Source organism: Cynocephalus volans, chromosome 12, assembly GCF_027409185.1.
Source record: "Cynocephalus volans isolate mCynVol1 chromosome 12, mCynVol1.pri, whole genome shotgun sequence".
Lineage (NCBI taxonomy): Eukaryota > Metazoa > Chordata > Mammalia > Dermoptera > Cynocephalidae > Cynocephalus > Cynocephalus volans.
The window spans coordinates 56,415,416-56,428,099 of NC_084471.1; the positions used below are offsets into that span (position 1 = coordinate 56,415,416).

Genomic DNA, 12,684 nt, shown 5'->3' on the forward strand with positions numbered 1-12,684 from the left:
ACAGTATTATTTATTTATTCAACTAAACTCTTGACATTCACAGTTGTATAAGAAAACACGGGTGAGAGAGTGTACTGTGTTGTCTGAGGGGGTCAAGGAAGGCACCTCTGAGAAGGTGAATTTTGAGAGCTACATGTTGAAGGATGAATAGGTGTTCACTGGAGTAAAGGGCATTTCAGGCAGAGGAAAGAGTGGGAAGAGAGACCCTGGCCTCTTTGGGCTATAATAAGTAGCTTTATATGAGACGTAGGAGGATATATCATATAGTGGAGCTGACCTGCCAATAAAGGCCCTTAAAAACCACACTTAACTGAGAATCAATAGGAAGCCACTGATACCTTCAAGAAATGGGAGTGACAGGTTGAGTTACATTTTTAAAAAATCCCCTTAGGGCTGAGCCCGTGGCGCACTCGGTAGCGTGCTGCGCTAGCAGCGCGGCGACGCTCCCGCCGCCGCGGGTTCAGATCCTATATAAGGATGAGCGGTGCACTCCCTGGCTGAGCGCCGGTCACGAAAAAAAAAAAAAAAAAAAAAATCCCTGAGCTGATGAACAATGAAAGGGAAGGAGACGGAAAGCAGGAAACTTAGGAGACATTAATTCATTTGAGAGATGATGAGAACTTGATCTAAGGAAGTAACAGCAGGAATAAAAATGATGGGACACATTTGAAAAACATTTAAGCAACAGAAGTGATGAGTTCATCTTTTTCAAGAAATGGCTTAAATGGAAAATAGTTAGTGGAATGAACTAAGTTAAGGCACAGCAGAACTTCAAAAGATATTGTAGTGGATTAAATGTCCCCCCTAAACTCACTGAAACTTGAATTGTGTCCCCCAAGTTTTATGTATTAGAAGCTTGGCCACTACTGTGACTGTTAAGAGGGTCGGAAATCCTATTATGGTAACTGAAAGGTGGGGCCTTGAAGGGGTGATTGGATTGTAGGACCGTGCAGTAGTGAATGGATTAAAAATGGTGGTCAGGGCATGGTTTGGAGGGCTTTAAAAGGAGAGTGAGTAAGGAGGTTAGTCTCTCTCTGCTCCACCATTTCACAACGTGTGAACCCTGAATCACTGCTGCAACCACCAAGACCCTCACCAGGAGTGTTCCCCAGACTTTGGACTTCCTAGCCTCCAAAACTGTAAGCAATAAATTTCATTTTCTTATAAATTACCCAGTTCCATGTATTTTGTTATAAGCAACAGAAAGGGACTAATACAGATAGAAAGCTGAAAAGTATATAATGTTCTTAAGATATTGGTGGGGTGGAGTATAAGAACAAAATTATGTAAGGTGTGAAAAGGTGCTTTGACATGCTCCTAATTAAAAGACATTAAAACAATGACAAAAGAAAAAGCTACCCCCCCCAAAAAAAATAGAAGAAAAAAACCAAACAAAAACCACCTGAACAAAACAAGAAAACAAAAAATCATCATGAACCAAAAAAAAAAATCTATATTTGCAGTTTGTCTAAATCAGTAAATTTGTTGGAATTTGGCTGTTAAAGCTTATGTTCACTGTTTATGAAACAGATGGTTACATAAGAATGTTTCACTAGAACCATATTCTTGCCTATAGGATAACCAGAGACAGCAGCATTATCTATCAAAGGCACACATATAGAACAGACTCACGAAGAATCAAAATCAATAACACTGTTTTACTTCTTTTTTTCAACTTCCTTCTCAGAAGCAATGGTGTCATGGTTAAATTTGGAATTGTCAGGAAGAATAAAGGAAGGATGTGACAGAAGCCACCAGACACTATGGCTGACACTACCTATCATCCCATGGGATGCTCCTGATGAAGAATTCCACCAGCTTCTGACATGCACAAGCCACGTTAATAAGTCACAGGGGGGAATATAATGAGGCAAATATGAAACAACTAATAAGAGGCTTGTGGTGACTCCCCATCAGCAGCAGAAAAACACAATTGGGCTTGACAGAAGAAGAGGCTGAAGGCTTGACAAGGAATTCATGAAAACCCAATGAATATATTGCACTGGAGGGGCTGCCCAGGTGGCCTGAACTCTGAGCTGCAGATCAGAATGAATGACGGGAGAGAGATGACTTCTGTGGGCTTTTGTAGACTGGCTCTTTGCCTCCTTGTTCCCAGGGTGTTTAGATCATTGCAGAGAACAAGAAAGTCGTGTTGGTCTTCCCAGCCCCCAAACACCCTGTATTAGTTTGCTAGGGCAAACCACTGTCTTACAGGTCTGGAGGCTCAAGAAGTCCAAGAATCAAGGTGTCAGTCTGCAGGGTTGGTTCCTTCGAAGGACTGTGAGGGAAAGATCTGTTCCAGGCCAATCTCCTTGGCTTGTTGATGGCCGTCTTCTCTGTGTCTCTTCACATCATCTTACCTCTATCTGTGTCTTTGTATCCAAATTTCCCCGTTTTTAAAAGGGCACCAGTCATATTGGATTAGGGCCCACCCTAATGACCCCATTTTAATTTGATTACCTCTGTAAAGATCCTATCTTCAGATAAGGTCACATTATGAGTCACTGGGGGTTAGGACTTCAGTGTAAGAATTAGGGGGGATACAATTCATGCCATAATATACACCATGCTATTTTATGGCACTGTGTGCCTTGCACTTTGCACCTGAAGCAAGCCCATTCATCCTTTATGACTCATCATCTGCGGAGGTGGCCCTCATCCTTCCTTCTCCTGCCCACTTGACTACTTCCTCCTGTCTGTCACTGACCTTGTATGTATTTCAATTAAAGCACCGTACCATTTCGGATGTGTCAAAAATTAGCAGAAAGGGACCATACACACAGGCACACACATCATGGATTAATGCCATAGTTAATTAGTCAAGGGTACAGAAACTTACTGCCAGCACAGGCCACAGAAGGTGACAGTAGCAGCATAGCATCTGGCCATGCCTTCCTCACTCCTTGAACCCTAATAAGGGGTACAGGTTCTAGTGACCCTGTCTGTGTTGGGTAAGGTGTTACCACATCTGGAAAAACAGCCCAATCTTTGCTGCCCCACAAGTTTGGTTGGGGGAGCGGGGATCACATCACCATTCCCGTGGAATTCACACTAATAATCTATGTACTTGTACTTTAGAGGATGTTTACAAACACTGGGCTCTCCTGATTTTTGAACAAAGTGCATTCTCAGCAATGATACAACTAAATCTAAGGGAGAAGCAGCATCATTGCCCAGGGCTCTCTAAGCAAAATCTCTGCCTTCCGCTGTGGTTCAGAAAATCTGTTTTCCTGAAGTCCGGCTCCAATTCTGATTTAATAACCCATGTGGGTGGACCTGATGCGGAGTGCGGTCTGAAGAGCGACATCCCAAATCTATTTCTCAGAAGCTCCTGCTACACTGATCAGAGCTCCACATTTCCGTCTACAGAGGGAACGACTTCACGTCAGGGATAGCTCATTAATCATCTTTATATCTCCAGCGACCACCACGGTTCCTGGAACACAGCAGATTATCAGAACAAGTTCACCAGATGAATGAAGTTGAAGTGATCCTTTTTTCAAACTCATGGACGCCAACGGATGTTCCGCACACCCCAGCAATGTGTGGTTTCTCTGCTGAGACTTGTCCTGAGCTCTGCCACTGTGGTGGGGGGTGGGGCGGGGAGTGCTCTATCCCTTTTATCCCCTCTCTAGAAATTTTCCTCATTCCTCTTGGTAATGTTTTGGATCAAGGCCCTTGCTTCGGTGAGTTCAGGCTTATTTGAAACCAAAAAATATAAAAATGTGTATGCAGTGACAGAACAGTGATCCTGTTTTCAATTTTGGCCAAGATGATATCTCTTAAGGACTAAATGGCAGTCATCTTTTACTGAAGCTTTTAGTGTTACCTCGTCATAGAAGGCTGCAGCAAATCGGAGATACACTTAAATAAGTCAAAATGAAGTTAAAGGCCACAAAGAAGATCGGAAACAGCAATTATAATTGAGTGGTGATCAAGCTCCACATCTTAAACTAAGTCTTAAAAGAATTAGAGAATTCCTGGGGAGAGTTTGATCACTGATTTACATGACCTGGGATTCTACTGCGGTCATTAGTACTATAGGAAATTTGGGGGGAAATGTGGTTTTTCTACCCTAGGTGAGGGGTATTATAAATATCTCTTACTTCCCTCAATTATCCATGTCATAAAAATTGTCTCAAATGTTTGCCTAAAATCTTGAGCATTATTGTTGAAAATATCCTGTTTAAGAAACATTTTTAGAACAGTCTGTGAAATACTCTTCAGCAAGCTGCTGGTGAAAGATTTTAAGTGGTGCTAGGAAAATTTATATGGGGCTATCGACTCATTAAACACTGTTGCAAATTGATTGAGGAATCACAGGCTTCTCTTTTCCATTCCCCTCGGGGTGATAAATCTACTGTAATTTAAGAGAGACTAGTTGTTTCATATGTGAGAAGGTTCTACTCATAGCACAGAAGTGACATGCTGATGAAAACTCTATTTTCCGGACGAAACATTGGAACACATGGTCTGAAAATGGGGTAAACTACTTAAAACCAATGCTGTCTTAAAAAATATAAAAGGTACAGTTGCTCTCCAGAGGCCAGCTCTGAAGGAAAGCAGCAACAGGAATGACCCCTACACAGAAATCCCTATGACAAAGGGTACAAGCAAATTTTGAGAAAACAGAGAAGACTGTGTAACATTAGATTGGGAAGAGTTTGGAAAAGATTTATAATGAGAAAGGTATAAATGATTATTTAAATGTAGTTTGCTTTTAAAGTGTTGCCTTTAAGAGTAATGTTTGTTAATGTTTCACTTCCAGGTTTGTACAGAGGCAGAGAATTATACATGTGTTTCTTTACTTGTATATTTAGGTTTAATACCAATGTATCAATTTTCTGTCCTTGCTCCTATCAGTGGAAGATAGAGGCAAATTCCTAATTTATGGAGGAGAAAATTGCTACACGGGGACTCCAAATCAGCATTGATATCTATGTTGTACCCAAGTAAATGACTAGATAGAGTCTGTCTCTCATGCTAATTATGACTTATTCAACTCTGTACTTCCCACACCTAACAAAATATCTAAAATGTAGAAGGTGCCCCCAAAATATTTATTGTATTGAAATGTATTACCACAGTAACAAAACTTAACTTGGCTCTCAAAGCTTCTTGTCACAATTTCACCTTCACCATTGGTTCATCCCAAAGAGGGCGTGGGTGACAACCAAGCTGCTCTAATCTTCCAGGGTACCTCAATATATATTGGAACATCTTTTCCTCCCTCTATACCTAGGCAAATCTACTGATTGTCAAAAATCTAATTTAAATCTTACTTTCTTTCAGAATCCCACTTCACTACAGTGAATTTTGTTCTGTATCTAACAAATCATAAACCACTAGTCATCTTCACAAGAAACATTAGGACAACCCAATTCAGTTGCTTCTACAGTTAATTTTTAGAAATTAACCCTCAAAAAGCACCTCCTGCCTCTACTGGTTTATAAGGACACTGTGCTCCACATTATGCCTAAAGGGGCATACATTAAGGCTCACAAACCCTAAGGCCTGCAGCGGCCAGACAGGTAACATAAATAGACTAGTCCAATGTAAGAAAATTGGGAGTTGAATGACTATAGCAAAGTAGAAATCAAATGCCCCAGCTTTTCACTTCATGAGGCAATGCAGGGCCAGAGTCGCCAGACTTTCCTTTCTTTTTTTTTTTTTTTTTTTTTACATGCTAACACTTCAGGAGCCAAATAAAACAGGTCTGTGGGCTGCCAGTTTTGACTTTGTATATAACACCCTATTTTCCTAGAGTTCAGAGAATGTTTTCCAAATAACACAGCAGGAGGATACGAATGCAAAAAAAAAAAAAAAAAATGGAAGTCACTAGACATATAAACTGTAGATCTATTAGGACCCAGTAAACTGCATGAGGCAAGTATTTTCTGATGCCTAGTCAAAACCCTAAACTTTAAAACACTACCTTAATGAGAGCAACAGCTTTCCTTTGGAAAGGTCCATTTGTGGGACTTTACATAGAGATTGAAGTCTTAATCACATTGATTGCATTTTACAAAAACATGTTTGAATAAGGGCTCTTTTGGAAGCCAGAAAGCTACAATGGCCTTTGACCAAATTATACTGGTCTAGACACATGGTGCTCTTGGCTCAAAATATCCCAGCTGAAAACATCCCAGTGGGATTAAAATAAAGCACGGTACTAAAGTGAACTATGATAATTCACTTTATCAATGTGAGTTATTTTTCTCTTTCTGCCCTACATTCCTTCCTTTTGGGAATTGTCTCTTTCTAGAAATAACATTATTTCTGTTGGGACTGTCAATCAAAGGACTTTATGAGTGGCACAATATCTGGGATGGCCAATTAGAGAATCCCATTTCCTGGATGTGTGGTTGGTCCAGAAGGAAGCATGACTTAAGCTAGGCCAATGAATAGTCAGTCCTATTTCAAAGATAAGGATGCTGGGATGGGGTGAGATGGCAAGCTTTGAGGAGCCATGTAGTTCCACATCTATTCCCCAAACCCCATCAACACACATGAAGAAATCACTTCAAAGTAATGAGAAGAAAGAGAGATTCCTGATAATATCATTTGAACACAAATTCAATAATATCCGAAGCTGCTGCAAACATTGATCAATAAGTTAATTGTTTAACTTAAGTAAGTTTGATTTGGGTTCCTGTGAATTACAACTGAGAGCCTTGACTAGTATAGGAAACACTTGTAGTTTATATTTTAATTTTAGGAGACTATGAATCCAATGAAGTTAATTTCAGAAACAGGTAGCTGAACTGAACAATTGCTTCCTGGCTCAATGTATATTTATAATTCATATTTTATATTCTACCCATTTGAATACACTAATATCAGCTATTTAAAAATTCTTTATTCTCATTCAAGTACTCTTTTTCAAAATACGATTCAGTACTAATTATATCAATAATGCCATGTTCAGTACCCAAAATTTAGAGAATAAAGAAAAACAAACAAAATTGTTAATTTCAAAAGTTATGATTAAATTAACAGGTCAGCCAAAAGTTCCACTCTACACATGATTGTATATTTCTAGACAAATATGTTGGATCTGATAATCCATGGGAACTATATTCAATGTGAATTACAATTTAAGAAAAAAAGCCGTGTTTACATGTGTATGCAGTGAATCTCTGGTAAAGTATTAATCTATGGTAGAATACAGAATCTTGGCACTTATCCTGTATAAAGAGTATTGTAGGAACCCTGAAAATGCATGATAGAGAGACTACATTTAGAATATTAATACGTCTATGGCATGTGAGAATGCCTTCCAGTTTGCATCGGAATTCAGGTTACTGGTGGGGCAGAAAGCATGCTCACCTCTTCATTTTCGATTTTGAGTGTGGCGAGGCGGGACTGCAGCTGTTGGTACCTGAGCATGAGGTCCGCCTGGACCGGCTGCTGGGCGCTCACCTGACACACCTGAGGGCGAATCAGAAACTACAGTTACAGCAGGACACCACTGACCAGCCTCCAGACACAAGGTTCTCCTATTTAAACATCGCATGAATCACGCAGATTCTCTCATGATTCCAATAACATATTTACTTTTCACAGCCACCTCAAAACTTTACTTTTAAACACAGCCCTGTTACATAAGTGGCAAGAGCAGAATACAGCTGCTTGGCCTGGCTAGGACTGGGAAGACAGCAGCTGCTGGAAGCATCTCTCTAAGAGCAAGGCAGTTCCTGAGAAAGAGCCCCAAGGCTGAAATCTCACTCCAGAATTCTTATTGACTCCTGGGCAGAGGGCACAGGACAGAGGATGATCCAAGTGGACTGTTCAGGGATAAGTAAAGAAGGTAGCAGGGCTCACTGGTGAGGGTGTGGGCTCTGGAGTCAGTCAGTGGTGCCTGAATCCCAGGTCTGCCACCTGCTAGCTGGGTGACTCTCAGACAAATCACGTGATTCACTATGAATTTGAAGAGGCCACTTATGTTAGGCTTTGGTAGAATATATTTTGACCATGACTTCAATTGCGGATAAAGCCAAAATTAGAGCATTATTAAAATTGCACCAGAAACAATTTCTTCCCATCTTCCTTGTCACAGAAGTACTCTAGGCTGATGGAGTTCCTTGGAGAGAGTCTCCAAAACATCACAGAGGTTACTGTGCCCTGGCTGAACTAGCCATAGAAAAAGGGCAATAGACTCATTTTATTATTAGGTAATAGTAATAATAATAACAAATCATTAACATCCAACTGAAGCCACTTATCTTGTGATGGAATTTTATTATTCTATGTTTAACATATCCATAACTGAGAAATTAAAGTAGCAGCCATTTGGTTTTGGAAAGATAATGCTGGGTGGGATAAACCACTCATCTTGCTTGTCACAATTCATGTGCTATTGGCATTAAAACTACTTATACTTTCTAATCAAGTAATTTACTCTATCAGACAAAAATAAATTCATTTAGAAATATAGCAGGTATATATATGTATATACACACGTACATATCTTATATATTTAATACTCGGTGTTTCAGAAAAAAAATGACATGGTTACATAGTGGGTCTTATGATTACATCTATTTAAAAAACTAGACTGTCAACACAATAAGCTAAAATTGAGATTTTATCTATGAGTTTTGTTTTGCACAAGTGGGACACCAACTGCTATTATAGCTTGCTCCTTCACTAGCTGGTTTTTCTTGTCCACAGATAATAATATAAACAAATGCAGCTCATAATCAGTTTACCGTTTTTTTTTGTTTTTGTTTTTTGTAAAATAGGATAGAAAGCTAAATTCATATAAAGAATCTAAGATATATAATTTCTTTTTTTTTTTTTTGTCCTTTTCTGTGACTGCGCTCAGCCAGTGAGCGAACCAGTCATCCCTACATAGGATCTGAACCCGCGGCGGGAGCGTTACTGCGCTCCCAGCGCCACACTCTCCCAAGTGAGCCACGGGGTCGGCCCTAAGATATATAATTTCTAATGCTCATTTTACCAGTTTGGAGCCAACTTGAATCTTAAAAAACAAAGTTTTGCACTTTTTTTTTCTTTCTACCATTTTCCTGTCATTCACAATTATTTTTCTTTATGGAGATCTTTAAATCAAGATTACTGGGAGTCTTCAAGCCAATTCTATTGGGCCAGCAAAATGATTTGTTTTTATTTTAAATATGAATGTCCTGGGGTCAAGGAAGAACTATTCTGGGACAGTTTAGGGCTCATACCCAGGCATGTCTGCATCTTCATCTATTTGGCCTCTGTAGGCATTTGAGTGTTTGATTCTTGCTTTAAAAGGTGGTAGTGTCATAAGGGCAAGAGAACAAAAGCAACTGGGCATTCTTAACAACTGTTGGGTTACAGCAGGTGAGGAGAAATACAGGGCAGGGATCATGAACTTCAAAAAGTTCATGGAAAGATTCATATTACCTTTTAATTCTATTTTTCCATGAAGTTTCTGAAGTACCCTCATATAAGTGAAGAGATAATTCATTAGTTTAAAATAATCAATTACTGACCTCATCACCCATGTGAGACTGAAACTCAAACTTCATTGGTGGACAGAATGCAGCAGGGTACATCTCCATGAATCTCTGCTTATCACTTCTGGGCTCTAAATTGTCAACTGCATTCTCAATAATGTCTAAGCCTTCATGTCTGGAGGTTTCAAGGTTATACTCCGCAGAAAGATATGTTCTTAAGGCTCTGTTCAGACTTGCATGGTAACCAAGGTCACAGCACTTGAAAAAATAAAAGAACACCATATATAAAAATTAACTCAACATTGATCAAAGGCCTAAATGTGAATCATACAACTATAAAACTCTTAGAAGAAAACATAGGGGTAAACCTTCATGATATTGGATTAGGCACTGATTTCTTAGATATGACATCAAAAGCACAAGCCACAAGAGAAAATAAATAAATTGGAATTCCTCAAAATTGAATACTTTTGTGCTTTAAAAGACACTATAAAGAAAGTGAAAATACAACCCACAGAATGGGAAAAAAATGTTTGCAAATCATATATCTGATAAGGGACTTGTATCTAGAATATATAAAGAACTGTTACCATTAGGTAATAAAAAGACAAATAGTCCAATTAAAAAATGGGCAATGGAGGGCTGGCCCATGGCTCACTTGGGAGAGTGTGGTGCGGATAACACCAAGGCCACGGGTTCAGATCCCTATATAGGGATGGCTGGTTAGCTCACTTGGGAGAGCGTGGTGCTGACACCACCAAGTCAAGGGTTAAGATCCCCCTATTGGTCATCTTCAAAAAAAAAAATGGGCAATGGATCTGAGCAGACATTTCTCCAAAGAAGATATACAAATGGTCAACAGGCATATGAGAAGATGCTCAAAATCATTGGTCATCAGGGAAATGCAAATCAAAACCACAATGAGGTCCCACTTCACACCCATTAGGATATAATCAAAAGGACAGATAATAGCAAGAGCTGGAGAGAATGTGGAAAAATTAGGAACGCTCATATTTTGCTAGTTGGAATGTAAAATGGTGCAGCCACTTTGGAAAAGTTTGGCAGTTCCTCAAAATATTAAACATAGAGTTACTATATGACTCAGCAAATCCACTCGTAAGTATAGATCCAAAAGAAATGAAAACATATTTTCACAGAAAAACTTGTACACGAATATTTATAGCAGCATTATTCATGATAGCTAAGAAGTAGAAACAACCTGAATGTCCAACTAATGAATAGATAAACAAAATGTGATATAGCCATACAGTGGAATACTATTCAGCCATAAAAAGGAATGAAGTACTGATATATGTTACAACATGGATGAACATTGAAGACATTATGCAAAGTGAAAGAAGCCAGTTACAAAAGATTCCATTTATATAAAATGTCCAAAATAGGTAAATCTATAGAGACAGTAAGTGGATTAGTGGTTGCCTAGGGCTGTGGGAATGGAAGAATTGGGAGGTGATGGCTGAGGGATGCAGAATTTCTTTTTGGGGTAATAAAAAGGTAAAATTGATGTGATAATGAAGACACAACTCACTGAAATACTAAGAGCCAACTGAAGATTTTTAATGAGTAAGCTGTATGGTATGTGAATTATATTTCAATGAAGCTGTTAAAAAATAAAAAGCAAAATCAAATACTGAAAGGAAATAATGAAAAACAGCATTCAAGTTTCATTATGCAATACTGAGATTGATACAATAATTTACTGAAATCCTTCTATGCTGCAAATCTACTTACTGTAATGTTTTGGATTTGCATATTTTATTGAAGACTCAATAATAATCTGTATTCTTTCAGAGGTGAGAAGAACAGGTATAAATCTGCCAAAATAGTCCAGGAATGACTTCCCTCTTATTCCCAAAATAAAATTCTTAAATAATGAGTGACTATCAGGAATCAAAGATCTTTGAGATTCTTGAGTATTCATTACCTTTAATTTGTATTTATTTTTTCATGTTGCATTTTAAGAGAATACAATTAAAAAAAGACTCTGGAAATTAGTTATCAATTACTGATGGCAGAATTTTAAATTTGTACATAAAAGCAGTATAAATTGCTTAAAGAGGAAACAGGTGGTCTGAAAGGCACAAAACCAGGTCATCCCTATATTATTCTAATGAAGTTCAATCAATTCAATTTGATTCAGTTAAACTCACTAATTGGTCATCGATTGATTAGGTGCTAGGGAATGTGCTAGGCTCCAGGCATATGAAGACTGGAACACAGTAAAATATCTCCATCTTCAAGGAATTCAAACATAAGCTGTTCATTAGTTTGTTATTAAAATAGTAGCAGAGGGCATAAAGGAAGCAATCTTTTTACAAAGAATGTATCCAACAGGATGGAACCATCAGATCTGCTTTTATGAAGGTACACATTCAATCACCGACCTGTCCTTAGAAATGTCAACTTATTTATTTCTACCCTCCAATGTCAGAATTATTAAATTTGAGATTTTAATGTAAAGATATTTTAAAATCTTGCTATTCGAAGTTTGGTCTGTGGGCCAGCGGCAAAAGCATCCCCAGGAGCTTGTTAGAAATGCAGCATCTTGGGTCCCATTCCTGACCTACAAATTCAGAATCTGAAGTTTAAAAAGGTCCCACAGGTGATTCATACACACAGTAAAAGTCTAAGAAGCCCTGCTTTAAAATAATCAAGTAAAAGGGTCCTACAGCCCTGTCATTTGGGGGCGCTATTTCCCCAAGCAGGCAGGAGGACTTGATTAAAGAATACTTGATTAAAAAAAACAGAAAGTAGCTGTGACATCACAATTACAAATACAAGCAAAATACCATTGTGAAATGCAGCAATCAGTCTCATCATTAATACATTTCCAGTGGAATCAGCTGCACTCAACTATAGAGAATGATTCATTTTCGTTAATTTAGAAATTCTAGTCTCAGATGAACAAAGCAAAATTCATAACAAGTCTATGTAGCAATTTTATACACATCAGAGGGACTGAAAAATTATTCTATCTTTCAATAACACCTCATCTTATGAAAACAAATTTATAAAGGAAATGGCCTCATTTCTTTGAGATGTATCAGTGCTTAAAAATATCCCACTGTTTTGAAAGACGGCAGATTCTACTTGATTATAATGAAGCACATGAGACAAGCTGCTTTATTTTATGAGTATTGATCCCAGTGGGACTTTAAAAATTGAAGTTGAGAAAAAAGAACCCAGAGAAGAGGCTTTTCCCTCCTACAAAACCCAA

The 12,684-nt window shown here is 38.4% G+C and overlaps 1 protein-coding gene across 2 annotated transcripts in view; it reads right to left on the reverse strand.

Annotated features, from left to right (window-relative positions):
- SRGAP1 (SLIT-ROBO Rho GTPase activating protein 1) overlaps positions 1-12,684 on the reverse strand; it is a 252,050-nt gene that overhangs the window by 47,242 nt on the left and 192,124 nt on the right. For both annotated transcript variants that reach the window (XM_063074938.1, XM_063074937.1), the window contains exons 7-8: positions 9,483-9,704; positions 7,330-7,431 (exon numbers count right to left, since the gene is read on the reverse strand). In XM_063074938.1, coding sequence (XP_062931008.1) covers positions 7,330-7,431; positions 9,483-9,704 — 324 coding nt within the window. The remainder of the gene's footprint in view (positions 1-7,329; positions 7,432-9,482; positions 9,705-12,684) is intronic.